The sequence below is a fragment of the Tripterygium wilfordii genome, chromosome 11, assembly GCF_013401445.1.
Source record: "Tripterygium wilfordii isolate XIE 37 chromosome 11, ASM1340144v1, whole genome shotgun sequence".
NCBI classification, from domain to species: domain Eukaryota; kingdom Viridiplantae; phylum Streptophyta; class Magnoliopsida; order Celastrales; family Celastraceae; genus Tripterygium; species Tripterygium wilfordii.
This window is the reverse complement of record NC_052242.1, coordinates 5,513,468-5,540,811: the sequence shown is the minus strand read 5'-3', so window position 1 is coordinate 5,540,811 and position 27,344 is coordinate 5,513,468. Positions and strand designations below refer to the sequence as shown.

Sequence of the window (27,344 nt, the reverse complement as noted above, 5' to 3'; positions counted from 1 at the left end):
TAAGAGTGATGGGATCGAATCTCTGGCCCCAACCCCCAAACAATTAATTTTCTTATTTACAATTATTATTGGAACTTTTTTCCCTTTCAATAAAGCAAAAGTATTTAGAGCTAATAAATATTAATAAGAGATTCCATTTACAATCACAATATTCAAGAATTCCACACATAAACAAACAATTTGAGATGTAAGTATGTGCAGGGGATTAGGGGCTGCAATTCTCCCTCTAAATTATGTTAAATCTTGAATTAAAAATTATGATATTTTGACGTTCATAATGTTAAAATATAATACTTTTTGGGTAAAAAATTTAAACCCTAAATTCTAAACTCTAAACACTAAAAATTAAGTTTTAAATCCTAAACCCTAAACACCAATTTCTAATTCCTAAACTCTAATATGTTATTTTCAAAAAAATTCATGATTTAACATGATTTTTGGGGAGAATTGTAGCCGAAATTGGTGCCAGAAATTAGAGCTCCTCCGATTCCATATGTGCAAAAACTATTTTAGAGCCCAAATGGTAACAGTTTTTAGAATAGTAATAAAAAGATTTGTCAAACACCAAAATAAGATTTGTTATTAATCGTTGTTAATAGCTTTAAAACCAAAAATTTACTCCAAAATTATTATTATTATTTTTTACCAGATTAACTGTAATCTGTATACCCAGTTTTCTCTCTCATCATGCATGTGTACAGAAACAAATTTACAAATATTTATATTCTTTACAAAACGCACTCAATGTCACTGAGAAGGAAAAAAGAAACGTAACAACAAGGCGCTAAGTTCTAGAATCACCACTACACCTGCCTTTTCTGAAAACAAAACATATTTTTGTTTTTATTGTTTGCTGCTGGTGATTGTTAATAATAAATAATAGAGAAGTAGCATCAAATTCTGCAAGGTAAAAGTCCCCCAACTAATGGGGGATCTTGAAAGGAAAAATGAAATCCTCTACCCTGCTTTAATGGCTTTTCTCTCCAAAGTTTATGCATCGAATGCTTCTCTTTTTAATCTAAATTTATGGGTTTGTTTTGTCTTAGTTTAAGGTTTGGAGAGTGAAATTTGATTGTTCTCCGTCGCTTCACATCTTGACCTTACTTGATTTCCCAGGTATCCCTCCTTTCCTATCTTCGTCCATTATATGTTTGTACATATGGGTTTCTGTTATATCATCTTTTGATTTGTTGGGTTTCTGTTTTCTGTCAGTGATTCTTGTTTTGGATCATCTATTGGTTAACTGTGAAACCACTTTCTGGGTTTTAGATTTGTGACCGGGTTCTTGCTTATTTCAGATCTTGATTCTTCAAAGCAAAGAAGAAATCATTCCTTTCAGTGGATTATCAGCTGGTTATGTTTATGTGTTTGTTGTTCTTATGTGTTACTGTCTGCATTCGATGATCAGTCTTGTTACAATTTTTAGTACAGTTGTACATATATACTATGTGTTAGCTATTCTTCTGAATACTGATAAATTAATTGCTTGAATAGCTCTTTTATCTTACTTGGATCTCATAAAATTTGGATTAACCCACTATAAAAAAAATGTTGTTTCCTGGGTTTGAATATTTAATAAGTTACAAGTGGTGTGTTTATCCCAATTTGTGATCTTGGTTACCTACATCTATATTATTTTGAAGGTCTATCTTAGAATCTTCATCTAGGAAATGGAAATGTTTTTGGGTCTCTGTCCTGCTCTTATTTTTTTGCTTTGGATGTGTTCTGTATTTTTCTCGTCCTTTGATTTCTGGTTATGCCTACAGTTTGAAGACTTTTTATTGGGATCCATATTTGCTTATTTGCAAGAATCCAGATCAAAAGACGCTTTTCGATCCTCAATTGTGTAATAGTTTGTATGGGCATGTTCAAGAACTGGTCACTCTTGATTCTTGATCAATCTATTGCATAGAAGTTCTCTGTTGTGTAATGATTGACTCTTCACTCTTTCATCTAGATCCATATTTTATTCTTTTCCTGTTTTCATAAATGTATATATTTACTAGAATCTCTGTGTCTAAACATTTTTTAAGGACTTCTGACAGTAAATAACTATATCTTGATCTTTCTTTCACAGAGAAAAACTTACGATATAAAAGGTAATTAATCCATGGCGGAAGAAAATGAACTGGAGAGTAAAGATGATCTCGATGATTTGTGCAAAAATGATTATCATCCTGGTAAGCCAGACGAGACTTCTGCTTGTCCACAACCTCAAGAGATGAAGAAGCAAAAAACAGATGGAAATTCTTCCAAAGTAGACACAGTTGGCAGTTCCTCTAGTTTGGTACCTCAGGATGCAGATTACATTCCCTCACTCAGTTACGAGTTAGAGCCTCTGATTTTGGCAAGGGTTCCGAGATCAGAGTACTTGAAATTTTCTTTTGTAAACCAAGACTTTAAACAACTTTTGGAGAGTGGTGATATCTATAAGATTAGGAGAGCAATTGGAGTTAGAGAATCATCTGTTTTTATGCTGGCAAGTGGAGACAGCAGGTGGTGGGTATTTGATAGGCAATTCAAGTCTCATAGAAAACTTCCAGATATACCATCAGACCCTTGTTTTTCTTTAGGGGACAAGGAGTCCCTTTGTGCAGGTTCTCATCTGATTGTCTCAGGCAAGGAGATTGAAGGTGTTGTTGTTTGGAGGTATGAATATGAAACAAATAGTTGGAAAAAGGGTCCTTCCATGATCACTCCTCGGTGTCTGTTTGCATCTGCTTCTTGTGGTAGCCTTGCTTTTGTAGCTGGTGGGATTGGGATGGGCTCCACTATGGAGGTCTTGAATTCTGCCGAGAAGTATAATCCAGATAATAAGTCGTGGGTCTCTCTTCCAAGGATGAATCAGCCCAGGAAACTTTGCTCAGGCTGCTTCATGGATAATAAATTCTACGTGATTGGAGGACAAGATGAGGAGGGGAACAATATCACCTACGGAGAAGCCTTCGATGTAGAAAGAGGGGCATGGGAATTGATTGACGACATGTTGAAAGACACTCCCTTTGCGACGTTTCAATCTCCACCTCTTGTGGCAGTCGTCAACAATGAGCTGTACTCACTCGAAACATTTTCAAATGAGCTGAGAGTATACTTGAAGAAAAGCAACAAATGGAAAATGTTAGGACCAGTTCCAGTACGAGCTGATTTTAATAGAGGTTGGGGCGTGGCATTCAAGTCCCTGGGGGACGAGCTGCTCGTAATAGGTTCATCAATGGCTTCCTCAAGCGAAGGCATGGCTATATACACTTGCTGCCCCAATGCCGATGGTAGGGAGTTGAAATGGAAGCCTCTGGATTGCGGCAAGAACCAGCTTAGTCACTTCATTCTCAATTGTTCTGTTATGTCTGCTTGAATTTTTATCTTTCCTAATAAACAAGTTTATGCAGAGTTGTTTGATAAATCACATTTCGAAACGCCTTGGAAAGGCTAGATGATTTGGTTTATGTTTTCATTATTTACATTGGTACAAGGAAATCCATATGAAAGCTATACTATGCTGGAACTGGAAATACAGCTGTATTGTTCTGAAGATTGGCGATTGTATAGTTTGTGTTTTCTGTATGCTCTTCTGCTATTTTCTACTGGATATTCTGTTCTTTTTTCTTCTTTTTTTCTTTCTCACACTTATCCTGGTCTGTCAGTTGCACTAAAACATCAATGCAATTGATTCTGAAGATAACTAAAATCTTTGAATTTGCTTTTGTAACTTACCACTACCACATTGTCCTTTTTTTTTTTAAAAATACCCTTCAACCTAAAACCATCACGTCCATAATATCCCCCCATTGTTATTCTATCATATAAGTGGCTGAATAAATTCATGTGGTAGTAGGGATGGTGGGTCGGATACCCTTCCAATTAGAGAATATCAAAATTGTTTCCATTTAAGATATCGTATACCAAAAATGTTTTAAAAAAACCATTTAATTTTTCAAAACCGGAACCGTTTCATAAACGTTTATCATTGGGTACCCTTTATCATTTAACTTTTAATATCTTTTTCGTAAATGATTGGATAACCGTTTCCATGTCAGAAAATCCTAACCTTAAGCGGTCCCAAACTTGAACTCAAAATCCGAATCATGCATTAAAAATAGAATAAAATAACATAATCAACAATCTAAAACAAGTTGTTCTAAAAAAAATCTAAAATAAGTCCGCAACAAATCAAAAATATCAAACAAGTCTACAGCTAGTTAGTAACATTTAAATTACAATCACCAACAAAAACAATATGATTTGTTACTAAACAAAAATATATAACCCAATTCACATATTTTAATATAGTTTGATTTATCATGTTATCATAGTAAAATCTATCATTTTATTATGTTATTTTATTTAATATGATTTATCGTGTTAAATTTAAAAATATAGTGGTGTACTCTGTATAGTAGGATTTAGAATATTATTAATATAATTCACTTCTATTTTATGATATATTAGTATGATATATTCTCCTACTAGTGTAAGTAAATTTATTTATTAAACGGTTTGGATACCCTAAACCTAGTATCAAAAACTAAAACCGACTCAAAATCATGACGGGTTTGAAAATTAAAATCAAAATTATTTTCAAACCCTATAAGATCAAGTTTTGGATTTTAAACGGATTGAATACTTTGTAGATCGTGTTTGGGTTGGATTTTTTTTGTCATCCCTATTTACTAGTCCAGGTGTAATTCTCGTTCTATTATTGACTAAAGCATGGGCTGACCTGGTCCGGGCTGGGCCGAAAGACAATAATGGTTTGGTTCCTGGTACAAATCCAAAAGCCCACGCGAGACGTTTGAATGAATAAAAGCAAACGGAACGCCCTTCTCTCTCCAATCACAATCCTGGCCTTCTCTCTCTGACTGTGTTTTCTCCGGTGGAGGAAAGCAAATAGCACTGGATGCCGGGTTGCTGGGGTAAGCTTGAGACGTGTTCATTTTTAATTTGCATTTACTGATACAGATATTTCTTCTACTTCATTGATCTGGAATTCCTCCTCATCGATTACTGCATAGTAACAGAGTTAGGGTTTTTCTTGGAAGCCACAGTTTTCTATTTCTCTTCAAAATCATGGCCTTTAGTACCGGCGTTTTGCAATCCTCGCTAGCTATATTCAATTTTGTAATGATATCTATCGAGCTTTGGATCTAATCTCAAAGGTTTAGTTTTGAGCGATTTTGATGTTTCTGGTGTCGTTGGGGTTTTGAGGTTTTAGGAGGAAATTGCTTTGGTTTCTATAATATTGTTGGGTTTAGGGGTACTTACAAAATAGAAGAAGTTTGGTTTAGGTTCTATAACTGCTACTGGAGGCTCTGCGTAGACAAGAGCTAAGGTTGTGCTCGTTCTCTGTTGCCGGGTTTTGGGATTCAGGTCGGAGTTGGCTGAATTTTCTTATTTTTGCTGGGTGTTAGGTTTCGGAACGAATTTTTGAGGCTAGTGTACTGGGTTTTGTTTTTTGACTTGCTAGATCTCCCTAGGTGGGTTTATTTTTAGTTACAGATGTCTGTGAATAATAATAACCCACCAAAGAGCCTTGGGGGGTCGTCTTCGCCCTTTGGCAATGTTGGGATGCCTCCAAACCCAACATTCTCGCAGCCCCAATCTCAATCACAAATTGGGGCTGGATTTCAGGGTCAGTTCCAGCTTTCCCCAGCCCAGGCCCTTGCCCAGGCACATTCAAAAGCGGCAGCTCATGCCCAGGCTCAGGCTCAAGCTCAAGCTGTTCAAGCCCAATTCCAAGCACACTTACAAGCACAGGGTCTTTCTCAGAATGCTGGCATCGGGAACTTGGGCGCTTCTCCGCCCTCATTTGCGACTCCGGGCAATGCTAATGTAAAGAGGGGATTGCCACTGAAACCTCCAGTACGTCCTCCTGGTGTTCCCATGACAAACACAGTTTCACCTTTGAGAACATTGGAGCTTACACCTGCTGCTCGAAGAAAAAAGCTGAAGCTTCCAGAGAAACAGTTACAGGAAAGAGTGGCAGCAATACTGCCTGAGTCGGCGCTATATACACAACTGCTTGAGTTTGAGGCTCGTGTTGATGCTGCCATGGCCAGGAAGAAGATTGACATCCAGGAGGCCCTAAAGAACCCTCCTTGCATACAAAAAACACTCCGGATTTATGTTTTCAATACTTTTGCTAATCAGATTAAAACAATTCCTCAGAAGCCGAATGCTGAGCCACCTTCATGGACCCTCAAGATAATTGGAAGGATTTTGGAAGAAGGGGTAGATCCTGATCAACCTGGGGTAGTTCAGAAATCAAATCCATTGTACCCAAAGTTCTCATCTTTCTTTAAGAGAGTGACCATTTCCCTGGATCAGAGATTATATCCCGATAACCATATGATCATATGGGAGAATGCTCGATCCCCTGCTCCACACGAGGGTTTTGAGGTGAAGAGGAAAGGGGATAAGGAATTTACTGTGAGCATTCGGTTAGAAATGAATTATGCCCCTGAGAAATTTAAGCTTTCTCCAGCTTTGATGGAAGTTCTCGGCATTGAGGTTGATACCCGAACAAGAATAATTGCCGCAATTTGGCACTATGTCAAGGCTAGGAAACTGCAAAATCCAAATGACCCGGCTTTTTTTAATTGTGATCCTCCTCTTCAGAGGGTATTTGGGGAAGAGAAAATGAAATTCACTATGGTTTCACAGAAGATCTCACAGCATTTATTTCCTCCACAGTCAATACATTTAGAGCATCTGATTAAGGTTTCAGGGAATAATCCAGCAGGTACTGCCTGCTATGATGTGTTGGTTGATGTCCCCTTCCCAATACAAAGGGAATTGTCTGCCTTGTTGGCAAATGCAGAGAAAAATAAAGAGATAGATACCTGTGATGAAGCAATATGCAGTTCTATAAGGAAAATCCATGAGCACCGGAGGAGACGTGCATTCTTTCTTGGATTCAGTCAATCACCTGTGGAATTTATTGATGCACTCATTGAATCTCAAAGCAGAGATTTGAAGATTGTGGCGGGAGAAGCTAGTCGAAGTGCTGAGAAAGAGCGACAATCTGATATCTTCAATCAACCATGGTATGATCATACATCTTTTGTTTTCAGAATCTTTTGCTACTTATAAACTTAAATTAATTCTATCATATTGGAATGTCATCTGCAAATGGCAGGGCTCAATGAAAATTCTTAGAATCCTCTTCTTAGTTTCAGTTCAATGATGCATTATGATTCTTCCAAATATTTACTTTCATTAATACTGGATGATTGAACAAGTAGATGGGTGAATAGTTTCCATGACGTACTCATCCATTTACAGTTTGCAAGGCCACTAGTTCTTTTGCATGAGCACTAACGCAAAACCAATGGAGTGATATTTAATGGATATATGTACTTTCAATTTGATCAAAATCTTCTCATTCTTTTTAATATTGTATCTTCAATTCTTCCAACTGATGGGCATCATAGATTTGAGTGATTGCTGTTAATGTCAGACAAATTTTTACATTATTTTGAGGGCACTGTTGTAAGTGAGTTTCATTTTGGGGACATGAACAGGGTTGAAGATGCTGTCATCCGCTATTTGAATCGGAAGCCAGCTGCGGGAAGCGATGCCCCTGGAAGTACATGAGTTGGTGTTGCTTAGCAAGTTTGTTTGGGTGCCATGTTATTCTTCCATGGAGTATACATAGGTTATTTTGCCTTCTATTATGAATTAGCTCAGTGGAGTGCTATATTGTTGAATGGCAAGGGAAAAAGAAGCAATGGCCCTCTGTACCTTGTTTTGGTATAAGTACACCATACCATTATGGGTGGTGAAAAGTTCTGGTATCAGTTTGTTTTAATTTATTTGTTCTTGCTAGTGACCACCTCCGTATCTGGTGTGCCAATCCCCGTATCATGGATCTCAAAGATTAGATATGGTTGTGTTGTGTGCCAACGTTTTTTATTCCATTTGAACTTGAGGAGCATAGAAGAGAATAGTCTGATAATATAGCAATATCGTTGTGAAGTTTGTTATGATTACACTTGGAAGCATGGGCTAGGATGAGTATACTAAAGAACTAGAGATTGTGAAACTTAAATTTGTCAAACAAGACAATGCTCAAGGAAGTGCTGGGAATTACCTTTTTCACACAAGCAGCTTATTTTTATCTCTGGCTTTCTCGGGCTAGTATGGTTTTATCTTGCTCTCTTCCTTTTTTACAGAACAGAGAATGCCTGAAAAAAGTGGCATGCAGAAATGGTTAGTATAATCCTTTTGTTTAAATCTGACAAATTTTCTAGTGTCCCTTGGATAAAGCACGGGAGCGTAAATGTGGGTCGTTCCTAGAGTCATTCTTGGATAATGGTGGGAAGAAAGGCAGGGGAATAATGAAAATAATATTTATTTTGGGTTTGATTTTATGCTCTGTTTGTTTGTGAGAATTGCTTTGGTATCTAGGTGTAAATGTGTGATGGTGGTGGTATTAGTTTTTATGTAGAGTCACATGCACTTGTAGGTATGTGAAATTTTGTGATCGTCTTTCCTCCAATTTTGCATTGATAAGAAATGATTAGTTTTTCCGCTTTTATTGTTGCTTAAGCATCTCCATTAGATTCTTGGGTGTTAGGAAGCACCGACCTGGTGGATTTGGTGTCGAGTCCAGGTTTGACGCGCACTCAATGCGGACTCGGGCTCGACTCAACCAAGTTCTGTTGCATTTGGTTAAAACGAGTCTGACACGGTCAACACATGATCGGACTCGTCATGATTTGCAGAAACCAAGTAACTCAACATTGCGTACTCGAATCCCAGTAACGAAGTAAGAAGCAGAGTCCGAAATAATGAAAGAAGTAAAAAAAAAGCAGCAAAGAGGCATGAAAGCTGACGCCATCAAAATAGAAAATATGAGTGCGTTTGGTTTCAGTGTTTTTCAAGTGTTTTCTATTTCATTTTCTGAAAAACAGAAAACATCTTCGAGCAAACGTGTTTGGTTAGTCATTTTTGAAAATACAGAAATGGAAAATGGCTGGAAAACAGAAAACGAAGTAAAGTCATTTTCTATTTGTAGAAAACTCTTCCGTCTTCGGATCCGTCTTTCGTGTTCCACTCTTGCGATCCTCTGCTTCTTGTCTTGCGAGATCGATCCGGAGGTGGGATCTGAGAAGCAATTGCGGCTATAAACGAGCAACACGATCGAGGAATCCAATCTCAAGATGTGATCCGGAGGTGGTGTTGTAATTTTTGAAACCAGGTAAGCTTTCAAATGTGGGTATTTGTTGTTTCATGCCTATTATTTTCGATTTTTGTTGTTGTGGGGGCTCAATGGTACCACCAAGGAAAAAGAAATGGACCAAGGCTGAAGAGAAAACTGTAATCGACAAGTACGGCGAGATGATCTCCAGCGAGATGGTCTCCGATGGGACCCTAGCCAAGATGAAAACCTGTGAGGAAAAAAAAGTCAAACCCATTGTGCACCTTGTGAATTAGGTGCACCCTAGCCCTGTGAGGAAAAAAAATTCAAACCCATTGTGCACCATGTGAATTAGGTGCACCATCTCCTTGACCCAATTGGACATAGTTTATCAGTTTATCTTGGCAAATCCAACTGAGTTTTGACAGAGGGATTGCTCTGACTCAGTGCGTTTGATGAGACTGCGATGTTGGAGACTTCAGACTTGGAGAATCGCTGAATGGGTACTTGATATGTAGACATATATATATATATATATATATATATATATATATATATTATACATCATGATTCTGTTTGCATTCTCTATGATGATGCACATTCTGTTTTTATGTTTTTATGCCCTAAGACTTTGGTTTATTTTAATTTGTTTTATCAAGATGGAGTTGAACCATGAATTTGTTATAGACATTGGAGTGAATTTGGGTGGACAATGCATATTGCCTCCATTCATGGTGGTGATGATGATTTCAAGAATTATAATCACAATGAAGATGAATAAGATAGTGATGGTTGTGGAGGATGAGGAAGAGCAGCACTGAAGAAAGTTCATATTGGAGAAGAAGAAGTAAAAAAGAAGACAAGAAAGAAGAGGGATTTGTGTATTCAACAAGAGCTGATAAAGAAATGTTGGTTTTTTGATATTGTTGGCACCAAAAAATATCTTGGGCCTAATAAGCCTAGTTCATGTACAAGGCCTAAGATGCAGCCCATACGGTCCATCATGTTTTATCACAGCCCATGAGCCCATTATATTGAGAAGAAAATGAAGCCCAGTTGGTGAGTAATTGCCCAGGTGCAGTTGTGCTGAGAGTGGCCCATGAAAAGTGGAAGAAGTGATGACAGTTATAACAAGATGGTCCAGGTGGCAGCACATGAGAGAGATGAGACAAGTTGTTGTGAGAAGGTGGTAGTAACTTCCAACTTACAGAACATGGAGTAAATCAAGGATAACTGCAGTAGGATCATGGTTTATGGAGGAGGATTTCGTGCAAAGCAGAAGGTATAAAAGATGGTAGACAGACAGAGATCGACACACACACAACCAGTCAAACAGACAACAAAAACTCAAGCCTAAAGGCACTTTGAAGCTTCCTAGCATCTTAGCATTTCAATTACATTTCCAAATTCGTGTCAATTTCAAGCAAGTATTATGTCATTCAGTCCAAATTCTCTTGTATTTATTTCTTGTCAAGTTTCAATGCCAACCGTCGTTGTGTAAATTGTTCTTGGTGTCGATTTATGTTTCTTCATTTCAATCTCAACAAAGCGCACTTCAGTGGAGTTGGGGAACCTAGAACTATTGAGGTCCCAAGATAGTTCGTTCAATTATCTAGATAGAAGTCTTATTTACATTTGGTGCATTTCATTCAAATTAGTGTAGGAAACTATAAGCCTTGACACACCTGCAAATCATCACCACTTTGGGCCACTTTTTGGTGACAACCTTTTTAGAAGCATCTGAAAGCTACCATGGCTCCGCGCACTCGCTTGTCAGGAAAAGAACCAATTGCTGGGGAGAATTCGCAAGAGGAAAACCCACTGGTAGAAATGGAAGAGGCTACCAATGATGGTAGCACTAAAGAAAAGCAAGAGCTCATTGAACGACCAGCTGGCCTATCTGATGAAGCCGCCATTTTGTTTGAACGTTTGGTCAAAACCATCAAAAATCTGGAGGTATGTTCTAGCCAAACAATTGAAGATGCCATGAAGCAGGTCGAGCGAAAGTTGGAGCAGAAGTTTGAAGATATGACTATGGGGGGCAATTCCCATCACAGAAAGGAGCAAACTACCAGGCTGATGGTGGTTACAGCAAGTACACTCCTCCCCCAATGCGCTCTCCATCTGGTAATGGTCAAAATTTCAAGCCTGTTGCATATGGGAATACTAATCCTATGAACAATCCAATTGCCTATGCAACCACTGAACCTGCTGGACCAGGAGGCAACGTCGCTGCAGGGGTGGGTACTGCTCATAGGGTTCAACCTATTATTCCACCACAAACACCACCTGTTGATCTGGAGACTCTCAAACAGTTAGTTCAAGATTTATATGGCTACGACCATAGACAGGTTGGTCGGCCAGAGTATCACGAACCTTATCCAGCTATTATGGATAGGGAGAATCCTTACGCAAGAGGATTTAGAGTACCTGATTTCACTTTATTCACTGGAGAAGAAGAGTTGTCCACCGTGGAACATATTGGTCGTTTCATTGTGCAATGTGGCGAATTAGCGAACTATGACAACTTGGACAACCTTCGTCTCAGATTATTTCCAAACTCTTTGACAGGAGCTGCTTTTACTTGGTATTCCACATTACCAAGAAATTCCATCAACACATGGTGGGAGATGGAACGATCATTTCATACTCAGTCCTTTAGAGTTGAACCAGAGGTGTTTGTCGCTGAATTATCCAGATTGGTGCAGAAGGTAGGAGAAACCACCGATGCTTATATTGCTTGTTTTAAAAGGCTGAGAAATAGATGTCGCATCTATCTGCCTGAGTCAGAATTTGTCAAAATGGCCCAACGAGGATTGGACATTAAATTGCGCTAAAAGTTTCAAGGTATGAAATTTTATGACTTTTATGAGATGACAGCAAATGTAGCAGAGTATCAAGAATTGTTGAAAGAAGAAAGTAGGAGAAATAAACCTTCTATGGGAACTTATTACCAGGAGATGGAGATGGCTGCTGCGGAGGTGAATTCAGAAAAGAAAGTGTGGGTTTGTCCCGCATTATCGAAACCAAAAGCAACTGAGCCAACAAAGAAGCAGTCCATGGGTGGTAACATCAATTACACTTTTGATATGACCAAAACGGAGGAGATTTTTGATTTTTTATGGCAGGAAAAGTTTGTTACATTTCCAGCTGGACACAAAATACCATCTCAGGAGGATATGAAAGGGAAGGAGTATTGCAAATACCATGACCTATGGTCCCATACCGCCAACAACTGCTGGACTCTGAAGAACATGATTCAGGAGAAAATAAACAAAGGTGTCTTACGATTCCCTGATAAGGAGTCAATGCTGGTAGATGAAGATCCATTCCCTCCGGTGGCAACCACAATGCATGCAATTGACGTAGATCTTCGTGACTACCTGGAGCTTAAAAGGAAATTGAAGGAAAAATCTCGGGTATGGGAACCAAAAGCTCATAATTCTCAAAATTGTCAGGTCCACAAGGAGAAGAAGGGATGGAAACCGCGCTATGTGCAACCACTAGCTAGCACCGTTACAGCAGATGGCAATTGGTGAAACAAAAGAAGCTTCCAACACCTCTAATCAGAACTCAATTGAGGAGAAAGCAGAGGCAGTATGCTGCATATATGAAGAGTTATTACAAGTCTCCAGTGGTTCAACGTAGAAACTGGACATGGGTTCGCAAAGAAAAGAAGCAAGAGGACAACCACCAAGTGAAAAAAGATCATTTACCTGCAAAGGAATTCATGGTGGGAGCAATTCAGGTATCATATGAATGTTCTACTACTACTTTAGTTTTGCCAGCTACTTGGCAGGCTAAGAAGCACATAAAGGAAAATCAAATGCCAAAGCTTGATCGGCTAGGGAAGGGCGATCAACCTTTCAGTTCAGTGACGGTGCAGATAGTGGATGAAGAGACCCCCAAAAGGGTTATCTTGGAGAAACCTTCAATCCAAATGTCACAGCACATCAAGCCACTGTATGTCAGAGCACAAATGAAAGGAAAACCGATTGACAGAGTCTTGGTGGACAACGGCTCTGCAGTCAATACCATTCCACTATCGGTTCTCAGGCTGCTGGGTAAGAAAGAAGATGATTTATTTCCAACTGACGTGACTATGGCAGGTTTTACAGGTGAAGTTACTAAGGCAGTTGGTATACTGCCAATGGAGCTGACTGTTGGGCAAAAATCTTCCATGACTGCCTTCTTTGTCATTGACAGTCAGGCCAAATATCAAGCTTTATTAGGAAGAGATTGAATTCATTCCAATTGGTGCATTCCATTTTCACTACATCAGCTCTTGGTGTGCCGGAGAGGAAATGATGTAGAAATCATTTGGGCAGACAACCAACCATTCAAGACTACATCAGACCAGGTGGAAGCTCGCTATTACCATGCTCAATGTGGACCAATCCAGTTCGAAACCAAGAAAGAAGAGATGCAGAAAATTGCAAGACAATTATTGCAACCAACGGCCATTGCTCCTTACGGCCGAGGGGGTTAGAACCAATCATTGAAGAAGTTCCATGATGTGGTCGAAGGATGAAGAGAAGATAGTGGCGGCCGCAATAAATAAGATTGTAGTACAAGCTGCCATTGATAGAATTGTAACAGAAGAAATTAATGAAAAAGAGATGATAGTAGAAGATGATGGTTGTTTAGCCTTGAATAATAAAGAGGAGTTGAATTGGAATGATTTGCAAATAGCACCGGCCAAATTAGATTATTTGAAGGCCGAAACCCAAGATCCTTTGGAAGAAGTGAACTTGGGGGGGGAGGGCAAGAAGAGTCCAGAGTTACCTATATAAGTTCTACCTTGGATCCATCTATCAAGGTAAAACTAATAGCTTTACTTCACGAGTTTCGTGATTGTTTTGCTTGGGATTATCAGGAAATGCCAGGATTGAATAGAAAGGTGGTAGAACACAGACTGCCTATTGAGCCAGGATACAAATCATACCAACGACCATCTAGAAGAATGTCTTCAGAGGTGGAGTTGTGTGTCAAAGAAGAAACACAGAAGTTGGTTAAGGTCGGCTTCATACGGCCAACTAGGTATACTGAATGGTTATCCAATATTGTACCGGTAGTTAAGAAAAATGGCAAAATTCGTATTTGTGTAGATTTTCGTGATTTAAACACTGCTACATCTAAAGATGTGCATGTTATGCCAATTGTTGATATGCTGATAGATAGTGTGTCTCAACATGAGATACTATCTATGATGGATGGTTACTCTGGATACAACCAGATATTTATTGTAGAAGAAGATGTTTCAAAAACGGCATTTAGATGTCCAAGAGCATTGGGTACCTATGAATGGGTAATGATGCCCTTTGGCCTAAAAAATGTCGGAGCCACCTACCAACGGGCAATGAATGCTATCTTCCATGACATGACAGGCAGGAAACTAGAGGTTTATATTGATGATATCATTGTCAAGGCAGTCAAGGCCAATGACCATGTGGCCGATCTCAAACTTGCATTTGAAAGGATGAGGCAGTACCAACTAAAGCTCAATCCTTTGAAATGTGCCTTTGGAGTTAAAGCTGGAAACTTCCTGGGATTTTTGGTCCATCAAAGAGGCATGGAGGTTGACCAAAACAAAGCCAAAGCTATATGCCAAGCTTAACCACCGAAGAACAAACAACAGCTCCAAAGTTTCCTTGGTAAGGTAAATTACCTTAGAAGATTTATTTCTAATCTTGCAGGTAAGACCACGGTCTTCTCAGAATTGTTGAAGTAAAAGAAGGAGGAGGCATTCAGATGAGAGTCAAAACACGAAGAGGTCTTTCAAACCATCAAGGCCTACCTAAGCAAGCCTTCAGTTCTCATGCCACCCACCAGGCACAAACCATTGAAGTTGTATATATCAGCTACTGATGATTCCATTGGGTGTTTACTGGCCCAGGATGATGATGTTGGAAGAGAAAGAGTAGTCTACTACCTGAGTAGATTGCTGACAGATACTGAAGGACGATATTCTGTGATGGAGAAGCTCTGCCTTGCATTATATTTTGCATGTACCAAGTTGAGACACTACTTGCTTCAAACTAAGGTGTACGTGATCTCAAAAATGGATTTGATCAAGCACATGCTGACCAAGCCATTGCTAACAGGAAGGATAGGTCGATGGTCATTGGCCTTGACAGAATTCAACCTCAAATGGAGACCACAACAGGCAGTTAAATGGCAAGTACTTGCTAATTTCCTTGCTGACCACCCATGTCTGGAAATTCCTGAGACCTTACAAGGCATGATAGATGTGCACACTACACCAAACTTTGAAGATGAAGGCGAATGGGTGCTCAAATTCGATGGGTCTAGCACTGAGATGGCTGCTGGAGCTGGGGTAGTCATTCAATCACGAAGAGGTACAAAAACCACCTTAGCTTTTAATTTGGATTTTGATTGCACTAATAACCAGGCAGAATATGAAGCGTTCATCATTGGCTTGGAGATCTTGCTTGAATTAAAAGCCAAAAGTATTCTGGTGGTTGGAGATTCTCAATTGGTGCTAAAACAACTGGCTGGAGAATACAAATGTGCTAGTTTTACATTGGCACCATACTACAGTACAGCCTTGCAATTGCTTGATGACTTCCAGGAGGTGGAGTTGAAGTACGTTCCACGAGATCAAAATCATGAGGCCAATGGATTGGCCCAACTAGCTTCTGGTTTAATACTTCCAGAAAGTTTGATACAACAAATCATCACAGTGGAAAAACGATCTCATCCATCTATCAGAGAAAGAAGCATGGCAGTTGAATGCCTAGCTCTTGACGATCAGATGGAAGATTGGAGGAGAGATATCATTAACCATCTGTCATATCTCAATGATCCAGCATCCAGAAAGGTCAAAGTGATGGCACAGAGCTATGTAATGATCGAGGGTGAACTCTTCAAAAAATGAGCTGATGGTTTGTTACTTCGATGCCCTAGTTTTATTGAAAGTGAAAATAATGCAACAGGTACACGAAAGTATCTGTGGTGCACATCAAGCCGATCCAAAGATGAGATGGTTAATTAGGAGGCATGGCTATTATTGGCCGACCATCCTGAAAGATTGCATTAAATATGCAAAAGGCTGTCAACAATGCCAGAAATTTGGCAACATTCAAAAAGTACTAACGGTGGACATGCAGCCTATCATTAAACCATGGCCATTCAGAGGGTGGGCACTTGATATCATTGGAAAAATCTTTCCTGCCTCATCTAAGGGTCATCATTTTATCATGGTGGCTACTGACTATTTTACAAAATGGGTAGAGGCAATAGCCCTGAAAAAGGTCGAACAAGCTGAGGTGGTAGATTTCATCAAAGAACACCTTATTTTCAGTTTTGGCATTCCGGAAACCATCACAACTGACCAGGGGACAATGTTAACTGGAGGGGAGGTCAAAGCATGTCTGGAAGACTATGGAGTCAAATTGCTCACATCTACTCCATACTATGCTCAGGCCAATGAGCAGGCAGAGGCTTCAAATAAGGTAATCATTTCTATCTTGCAGAAAACTATTGAGGATAATCCTAGAGCATGACACAAGATACTACCAGAGACATTATGGGCTTACCGCAAATCCAAGAGAACAAATACTGCAACCAGTCCTTTTTCTCTCACTTATGGGCATGATGCAGTACTACCTATGGAGTTGGTAGTTCCATCTTTGAGGATCATGAAACAACATGGTCTATCTGCTGAATAATATTCAGAAGCAATGAACATGGAGCTGGAACAGTTGGATGAAAGAAGGATGGAGGCTCTGAACAAAATGATAATCCAAAAGAAGAAGATAGCAAAGGCCTACAACAAAAAAATAAAGAAGAAAGTGTTCCATGAAGGTCAAATGGTGTGGAAGGTGATCCTACCACCAGGAATCAAGGATAAAGAGTTGGGCAAATGGTCTCCAAACTGGGAAGGACCCTTCAAGGTCCACAGAATTCTCAAAGGCAATGCATACTGGTTGGCAGACCTAGATGGTCAACCATATAAGAGATTTATTAATGGCAAATACTTAAAACCATATTTCCCAAGCATTTGGGAATCTACATCTGTAATGGTATAAAGAATGTAAAAGCAGGCTATTTAGCCACAGCCATGAGCTGGCCTTAGTGGCTGCATATTATGAATAAAAGTATTAGATGGCCAAAGACCACACACAAAAGAAAATGTGAGAGATTTCTCAAACTACTGTAGGAATGAAAAGGCATGCGGGAGTGGGAAAAGCCCTAGAAGCAGCAGCTGATCAAATTAAATGAGGTAAGAGAAGAGTTTGAATTTTAAATGAATTTTATTTGATAGTAATTGATTTTTGAAGGATTGTTGAGAAGGGCCGAAAAATAAGCTTGGAATTCAACTTTGAACAGTTGAAATTCAAGCTGGGGCGGGGGGCAATTGTTGGCACCAAAAAATATCTTGGGCCTAATAAACCTAGTCCATATACAAGGCCCAAGATGCAGCCCATACGGTCCATCATGTTTTATCACGGCCCATAAGCCCATTATATTGAGAACAAAATGAAGCCCAGTTGGTGAGTAACTGCCCAGGTGCAGTTGTGCTGAGAGTGGCCCATGAAAAGTGGAAGAAGTGGTGACAGTTATAACAAGATGGTCCAGGTGGCAGCACATGAGAGAGATGAGACAAGTTGTTGTGAGAAGGTGGTAGTAACTTCCAACTTACAGAACAAGGAGTAAATCAAGGATAACTGTAGTAGGATCATGGTTTATGGAGGAGGATTTCGTGCAAAGCAGAAGGTATCAAAGATGGTAGACAGACAGAGATCGACACACACACACAACCAATCAAACTGACAACAAAAACTCAAGCCTAAAGGCACTTTCAAGCTTCCTAGCATCTTAGCATTTCAATTACATTTCCAAATTCGTGTCAATTTCAAGCAAGTATTATGTCATTCAGTCCAAATTCTCTTGTATTTATTTCTTGTCAAGTTTCAATGCCAACCGTCGTTGTGTAAATTGTTCTTGGTATCTATTTATGTTTCTTCATTTCAATCTCAACAAAGCGCACTTCAGTGGAGTTGGGGAACCTAGAACTATTGAGGTCCCAAGATAGTTCGTTCAATTGTCTAGATAGAAGTCTTATTTACATTTGGTGCATTTCATTCAAATTAGTGTGGGAAACTATAAGCCTTGGCACACCTGCAAATCATCACCACTTTGGGCCACTTTTTGGTGACAACAGATATGAAAACAGAAAATAGAAACAGTTTTTCAAAGCTTCAAACCAAATATGTTTTCTTCCTTAGAAAATAGAAATAGAAAATAGAAAATAGAAAATGAAAATAGAAAACAAACCAAACGCACTCTAAATTTTCCAAAAACCCAAGAAAGAATCATGGAGCAGAGTTGCGTAGCAACTTTTGATGAATGGCTCGATGAATTTGTATAGAGTCGCCTTTCGTTCAGTAGGGATGAAGACATGATCCTATCTAAAAAATATGGGCCCATCTAGGCATATGGGCCAACCTATCAAAAAAATGGACCCAGCACAACTATATGAGGCTATTTAGAAGTATTGGCTCAATCCACAATCTGGTTCATGTTGCAAAGATATGGCCATATTGGGGTTGGTGAAGATTTCAAATATTTGGTGATGCATATTAGATTGCTGGTGTCTTTTTGGAGAAATATGAGCGGAAGGCAATATCCTTTCTTGGAGGAAGACCACAGGGTACCTCAAGGAAGATGTACATTGAAGGCAGATTGCCCTTACTAGAGGAAGGCTACAAGGGTAGCTCGAGGAAGACCAATATATTTGGAATTTCATTTATTATTTTATTTCGTTAATTAGGATTTTGTTCTAATTTTTTATTTTTTTATTTAATTAGAGTTTCCTTTTATTAAAATTAGGATTTAACCTAGGTTTTCGTTTGACTTCTACTATTTAAGGATGTAAACTCTCATTAAAGAGAAGCTTTTGGATTTTATGAAAGTAAGAGATGGCTAGTCTTCTTTTCCAATTCTTTGGTATTCATTTGAATTAACAAAGTATTGAAACTTTAAACATGGTATTCGTATGTCGAATCAATGGATTTAAGTAGACTTGTTCCTGATATTCGTGTGTTGAATCAACAGGTTCAAGTAAGTGTTCTTTTAACTTTGTTACCCTGCATCAGTTGGTATCAGAGCTTTGCTCGGTTCCTTCAGTATGTCGCCAAAGAGATGTGCCGATAGGAAAGTGCCTATGGAGGACTTTTATCGTCGAGATGACATAATCTGTGTATAGAGAGTGGTCCAATATTTTTAAAAGCTGTAAATTGTGAAGGTGAAATCAGGGACAAGCCTTACATTGCCAATCTGCTCAAAGAGGCTATTATAGAGGTTGGACAAGTCTTACATTGCCAAGGCTGTAGGTATGATTATTGAGTCACAATTTTCTCACATGTTTTGGACACCTTGTGTAGTGCACACATTAAATTTTGCTGTTAAGAATATTTGTGCCGCCAAAAATTCTGAATCTAACCAGATTGCTTATCAAGAGCATAGTTTTTAAACCCAAACTGGCTCATTGGTTCGACCGTGAAACCCATGAACTGGCAGCCTCCGCAGTTTTTTGTATGAAAAAGATTGTTTTTGCATTGACCCATGATGAACCGTAAATTAACTTGTGAAACCGTGTAACCCGTGACATGGCGGTTTTAATGAAAAACCGCTTGACAGTAAAATTACTTAAAAACACAAGACGTTTTATTTTTGTTAAGAAATTATAAGCCCCCATGTGTAATTTTACCTTCAATTCCAACCCCAAAATTGTCCTAAGCCATCTCAATGCCTCTCCCGATCTCTCTCCACTTCTCACAGCTACAACCACTAACCTGCAAGGCAACCACCTGCGTAGGCGAAGGTGGGTGCAACTCAGTGATGGTGGGCAAGCATAAGCGTGTGGGTAGGCGAGGCGAACCAAAGCCGCAGATGGACAATGGAGAAGCCACAGATCTGGGCATGTAGAAAGGTGGAGAAAAAGAAGAGTATGAACCCTTTTCTATTGAAAGCAATAGAGAAGCCACAGATTCGGGCACTAACTCAATTAGTAGAGATAGGATTTGAAACATGCTCCCATTGATCCAGTTGTTGATCTTTGTCTTTCAACTTGATCTGAAAGCTTGGCTCGCCTCTCGGTCTTTGAGATTCTCTACTATCTAGAGTCTAGAAGACTCCATTATAATATCTAAGATATTTTATAATATATCATGTACTTATTGGGACCTCTCCATTATAATATGATATAGTATATAACTATTTAATTATATACCATAGTAGAAATGTTAAACGAAATGTATTATAAACAATATAGCTAAATGAAAATATAACTATATATATACTTATATATTATATAATATATAACTAAATATTTATTATTTTATTATTTATTTAAAACCCGTGGTTCAACCTCCATCATAACGGTTGACCTCGAAACCCTTGACCCTTCAGCCTTGACGGTTCGATGCGTTGATCGGGTTTAAAAACTATGATTAAGAGTGTCATTGGATTAGTGATCTTATAGAGGATGCGGTGCTAGTAAAGAATTTTATCACTAATCTTTCTATGAGATTAGCAATGGCCAACAAATTTATTGCATTGAAATTACTTTCTGTAGTTGAAATTGTGAAAAAAAGAATGTAATTGTGAAGTTTGTCAATTTCTATAGTTTTATAACTATTTTTCATATGACTCTTTGAAAGATCATACATCACTTAATCACAAAGTTTGGTGGGTTATGTTTGAGGCTTTCGCTTCTACTTTACAAACACTATCATTGAAATTACTTGATAAACCCTATCTTCATATTGTTTGGAGAGAAATTGGAGCATATATTATTTATTCATTCCATAAATAGAAGTAAAATATTGTTAAAGCGTGCTGAAGATTTAGTATTTGTGCACACTTATCTTCATAAGATGTTGGATGTTGGAGGAGATACTTTTGACTTTTATGGATGGTCCAGATATCCTAGAGGTTGCAAACCTCTCCCTTGATGAATAGGAGTTCTTTTCATAGAAAATGATGATCCTTGATAATGATGATTTTGTTTTTATTAATTGATAGACTAGTATATTTAATATTTCTATTATTATGAACAATACTTTTATAATCCTTTGAGGACAATGATTTCCCCCAAGTCTAAGGAGTCCTATATGATTCTATGAGTAGAGGCTAACAATTTGCCGTAAATCCTTTCACCAAATAGGCAATATGACCTGGAAATATACAGTTGAAAACGTTCACCATAGAGTTAATCTTTTTCACATTCAACTCTGTAGGCTACAAAAAAATAAATTAATAAAAATAAGTACTAATGAAGTTGCTTGTACAAAACAAAACATACTAGTAATTACCCGATGCAAGGGTTTTTCTTTTATCTTCACAACATGTACATACAAGTCTCTCATGCGTGTCAAACATTGTACCACGTCAGCCTTTCTCTCAATTTCCATGCTTCAATCATTTCCCATTACACAACCACGAGGATCTAAATGATGATACTTGACATTTCTCTCATTTTCCTTGTTGTTACAAATTCTCATTTGTATCATATAGCACTCCAAGCCAGGATCACTTCTCATTATTTCCCTCCAATTCTCTGCAAAAGTCTTGACACTCTCCTCATAATATATCCGACCATTAAAGCCTTCAATGGAATGGAATAATGCACAAATAATTTTTTTTTCGTTGTGCCTTTGTTTAAAATATCACATTTCTTGAAACTGGTTCAAGATTGTTTCATTATAACAAAAAAATACAATGTTGATTCTCATCAAAACCATCAACAAATCAACTATTATCAAATCAATTACTTATAAAAAAAAGTCCAAATTGTACACGAAAATATAAAAAAATTTGAACTATTATTCAAAATCTTCCCGCACTTTCATTGATGTCTTGAAAAAGTTTTTCAAAATTTTGTGCACCTCATCTTATCGTTATTATATTTTTCAGATGAAGTAAATTGATTTTAAGGACTAACAAACACCATACTGAGCAATCAACAATGTGTAAAGTTTGTTGACCAAAGTTCACAATATACTTTTTTATTTTCCTTATAACCCTTTTATGACTTCCAATATTAACGACATACTATGTTGTTTTAAAGAACAAATCCACAGTATAGACAAATGAATAATGAACATATGAAATACTTTGTTTGTTCCTTATTTATTAGCACTTAATCAACTAATGAAGAAGTATTATCTTCTAAATAAGCAACTTTCAAGGTCCATATGTTAAATCGATCAGCAACACAAAAGAATATTAATTTTAATAGATCATGCATATAGGTGCATCTTCACACCAATTGATTTAATTAAGTTGAATCATTAATGAGCATGGATGAAAAAATATAGTAGAAAATAATGTTGAATTAATACAAATCACTAAACTGAAATTTATCTTAAACCGATTAAACCAATTGCTTCCCAACTATTGTAAAACAAACATTCACGGATCAACTTAAAACCTATTTGGATGAGCGATTTCACAATGTTCCAACAAATGAAAAGTACGACAACGAAGCTGACACGTAGACTAAACTACCTGATTTTTACTTTCTTTAACTGTCAATTTCAATGGTTACGAATTAGGTCAATAAAATCAAAATTTGTGTGTCTACACATTGGCATATCTATTTGTCCATACATGGCACCTTTACCTTAGATTTTAGTACATAGATATAAATAAGGGTTAATTATATTTTTCGTCACTGAAAGATAACCATCGTTCACTTTTAGCACCGAAACATTTTTTGTTACAAAGTCATCACCCATTGATTCAAAATGAGACATTCAAGAAATTCGATCAGAATTGCTACAATAACGGGCAAGGTCAATGCTTAGGTGACAAATAGTCAATGATTGGATGATGATGTGGCACTTGACTTCCATCTTCCTAATTACAAATCATTAATTCTTTGCCTCTCTCTCATCTACCTCCCTTCCACCCTCTCATCTGTCTTTACTGTTCGGCAACGCAATCACTAAAACGATGCTCAATTGGTAATTATTTGCTAGACATGGCTTCAATAAGCTTACTTACAAATTGGCATCAACAATAACTTCCCAAAATAAACCAAATTCAATGAAAATTAAAGGAACGAAGATGATGAATCCATTGGGGTTTCGGGCGGAGATGAAAAGTTTTCCTTGGGGTAAGATTTTCGGCGGAGATGAAGAACAGCTGGGATTTTATTGAAGATCTCGCTTCTATGAGAGAGATGAGAGAGACTTGCAGAGAATTTTTTTAATGGCAAATTTTTTTTATTAATTATCTAATTGGAATTTCCGTGTCATATGTCAAAGATAAGGTTTGTTACAACATAAGCATTTTTGACCAATAATAATTAAATAGATGTCATATCAGCGGAAACCCTGCCTGATTTTGAAGCAAATCTGATCGAGTTCCTTATTTGTCTCATTTTGAATCAATGGGTGATGATTTTGTAACAAAAAATCTTCGAGTGCTAGAAGCGAACAACCGCTATCTTTCAGTGATGAAAAATATAATTAATCCTATAAATAACTTACCCGAAATCTAAATTGTTCAAAAAAGCATAAAATAATTTGAACTATTGTTCATGACCCTTACTGATTTTTGCTACATTGTTGATGTCCCGAAAAAGCTTCTCCAAATCTCTACGTACCACCACAGCTCAACCGCATCTTCTTCATCATTTCTATCATCCGTTGCAAAAACCATCATCTTAAAACTAAATACATAAGAAAGTCTAGCTAATTTGACAGGACATGATCAAAAAATTGTAATAATTCACCTCACCTTGTAAATAGAATGATGTGAACTTGACAAAAAAGCAATCATCCATGTGGTTATGGTACATATGAAGCTTCTTATAGTCTATGCGGCAGCGCACTCGCGTAGGCATCAAGAGAGATACATAAATAATTATATTCTTATAATTAAGAAAAAATAAAAAAAAATTCAGGTATGTAACATAAAATAATAAATTATCATTAATAGATATATTCTCAACTGTACCAATACTTGTTAGCAAATCCAACACATTTAGAAGAGGTAGACATAATTAGTTTACTATATTGTTGGCTAATTTTAAAGTCGGTAAAGGTAAAAATCCATAAATTACAAACTAGACAAAATACAACTGTTATTCATCCTGATAATGATTTCATTGGCTGATTGAAATTGGAACTTGTATTTTTCGATGACTACAATATCATGATCTGTTATCTCCACTTTTTTTGTGGGCAAAAACACGATAGAGAACCTCCTAGCCACTTGTATACGACTTTGCTTTCAACAACTCTGAAATTTTCAATTCGGTAAGTGGTCACTTATTCAATATGCTACAAAATGTTTTTTCTTGCTGATACCATATAACCGCATGCATGAGCGTGCCTCAAACAAAACGTATCAAAAATTTAAAAAGGCCCAACATGCTTAATATTATTGAACAAACTTATGGACAATTACCTTTGCATCAAGGAGAACCATGTCAATGCTGATTAACTCATCATTATTCTTTGCATTCAGTGAATCCCACATGTGTGTAATCCTAACTTGGATGTGCAAGTTAAGCCTAGATTAGTTTGGTTCCCCAAGGTAATTGAGAGGCATGTTGTTTAGTTTGTGACTTTTGTTTTTTTTCCTCCTTTAAAAAATAGTTTGCAAGACACATTTGAAATAAACACCATGAAGATTAGAGCAATCATGTCTTTGCACATTTCTAATTTATGCAATTGAATTTAATGTTAACTATACCCAAAGAGGATGTGAGTCATCAAACTTTCTATTGACAAAAAATTGCTATGATTAAAATATCCTTTAAAGACCATTTAAAATTTTATAATTATAAAAACATTTTAAAACCATTAAAATATCCATGTTCTTCGTCTTTAATAGCATTTTATAACTATTGCATTAACCAATATATTAAATATAAATTTATAACCTTTTAGATAATTTAACAGTCTTGAATAGGTAAATGAATTATCACATTATATTTACAAAATCACAAATACACACAACTAAACCGCCTTTAAAAATTAAATTAAATTAAATAATATCTTATTTTCACAAAAATAATAATGTCACGTGTCTTGTTGTGATGCTATAACTATGCTGATGTGGCGTCATAGAATTCGTCTTAAATTTCTCTGAGCTTTAGTTACATTGATGTATTAGATTAGATTGTCGAAAAAACGCATCACTATAATAATTAGGGGTGTGCAAATTAAACAAAAAATTGGACCAAAATCGATAATCGGATCAGTCGGCCCGAATCGATTGGTTCACCATTTCTAGTCAAACGGTTTCAGAAATCGAATCAAACCGAGCTCTGGCAATCCAATAAGTTGTTTTATATTCTTGTAACCAGTGATTATCGGACCAGACCGGTTATATATATATATTTTTTATATTTAATATCTTTTAATATACACCATTAATTTTAGTTTATGTCTAATGATCTCTATCGTTGATATTATTACACCTAATTTTTTACCAAAAATTGAACTCAAATCACTAAAATTCTAAAGGACTCTACTCTCAAGAACATGCTTTTCAAAAACTCTCAGCCATAGCCTTCATCACCATCCTGTAGTGGCGTTCGATTCTTCGACGGAGTTGATCGTCGCCGATACAGTGCACGCTTGTTACATCACTTGCAACCCAAATTGACTGTTAATCTTTAGCCCGCAGCCCCTTCTGGTCTCTCCCTCTACATCAAACACGAATGGAACAGTTTCTTTTTACTTCCTTAATTTTTTGTTTAGATCTTATTGACTTATTCTACATCAATGTCTTGCTCATCTCATGATGGGCTTCAAATTTCTATTAGTGCCTCTGCTTACTTCATTAGTTGTGCTTTCTAATTCTCTGTTCTTTTTTTTCTTATTTTTAGTTGCATATAACATCACTTTCTTTTACTTTTGTCCTTATCATGCTTTTCCACCCTGACCAAGAAATCGTCAAAATAAGATTGTTGTGGTTTAGCTGCGCCATGATTGCAATTGCACTCCTATAAAACTCCTATGTATCTGTTGAACATAACAGATTGTTTTATTTTGCATTTTTACTTTTAAGTTTGAATTTGAATTGGTTGAAACTTCTGCAATGCATGTTGTGACTTTTCTTGAGGCGAGATTGACAAGCAAGAATGAACTTTTTAATGTTGTGAATGTAATGGATTTTCAATTTTGGAACTTATGTTGTTGAAAAAGTTGGTGTTATTTTGTTGATTTACAATCACTTGTCTGATGGTCGTTGTGCTATTTTTTTTACTTCAGATTTCGCTTGCTAACAGATTATGCGATCATGTCATAACCTAACTACTACTGATATGGTGACAATGAAAACATATATAACCAAATGGCTCCCCTCTCTATCCCTCTCCTTTTTGTCCTAGTCTACCCAAACCAAACCACGTTTCGACCACTACCAACTGCGAAAACCAATAAAAATACCCACTCCAATCCCACTATGCGAAATCGCATCCCTTCCCAACCACCATTATCAGCAAAAGTCAGCCATATCCTCACTATGGCAAAAGCCTCCTACAACCATCCACCTCCAAAGATACACCCAACGTCCCCAAATCCAGACCTAACCTCAAACAAACCCCCACTAGCTGCAATATATATTTTGAGAATTTTTTGAAAAGAATCGACGAATACATTATCCGACACGTAATGAGCAAATTTGGAACAGTCCAAGATGTCTATATTTTGCGACGTTTGAACATAAGGGGTTGTCGTTTCGGTTTCATAACATTCCAAGGCCATGGAGATGAAGATATGCTGGTCGACATTAATGAAACATGGTTTGGCAGCTACAAGATCATGGCCAATTTTACGAAGTTTGCCAAGCAATAGAACAACAAAGGGCCATGGCCCGTACCCACCCAGCAGAGGTGCTATGAAGTACGAATATGGATAGCACTCGTACTTTAACAGTAGAAGCCAAGGATGAGAAGAAAAAGTGGCTTGGTCGGTCTGCAATTAGGTATGTCGAGAGTTCGATGATTTATTAAACATTGAATAGATTCTAGGCCCATGGGAAGACATCAGGTGCTATTAAATTTTGAATCAAAAGATGTCATGACCAAGATGCTACTGAACAGGGTAGTTAGGGGAATGGTTATGTCTGGTTAAACCTTGGCAACCTGATGCAACAAACAATCAGAGATTTGCATGACTACATTTCTCAAGAGTACCGCTACATGCTTGGAATAATGAAC

The 27,344-nt window shown here is 37.5% G+C and overlaps 2 protein-coding genes across 2 annotated transcripts; both read left to right on the top strand.

Moving 5' to 3' along the window:
• The first annotated feature begins 759 nt into the window (after positions 1-759).
• On the top strand, positions 760-3,574 carry LOC120009455 (F-box/kelch-repeat protein At3g27150). Its single transcript, XM_038860067.1, has 2 exons — positions 760-1,116; positions 2,078-3,574. Exon 2 carries the CDS (start codon positions 2,111-2,113, stop codon positions 3,350-3,352), a length of 1,242 nt encoding a protein of 413 aa, XP_038715995.1. The 5' UTR covers positions 760-1,116; positions 2,078-2,110; the 3' UTR covers positions 3,353-3,574.
• A 1,244-nt stretch (positions 3,575-4,818) lies between these two features.
• Positions 4,819-7,899, top strand: LOC120009387 (SWI/SNF complex component SNF12 homolog). The gene is made up of 2 exons (XM_038859969.1): positions 4,819-7,040; positions 7,518-7,899. Exons 1-2 carry the CDS (start codon positions 5,494-5,496, stop codon positions 7,588-7,590), a joined length of 1,620 nt encoding a protein of 539 aa, XP_038715897.1. The 5' UTR covers positions 4,819-5,493; the 3' UTR covers positions 7,591-7,899.
• Positions 7,900-27,344: the final 19,445 nt, after the last annotated feature.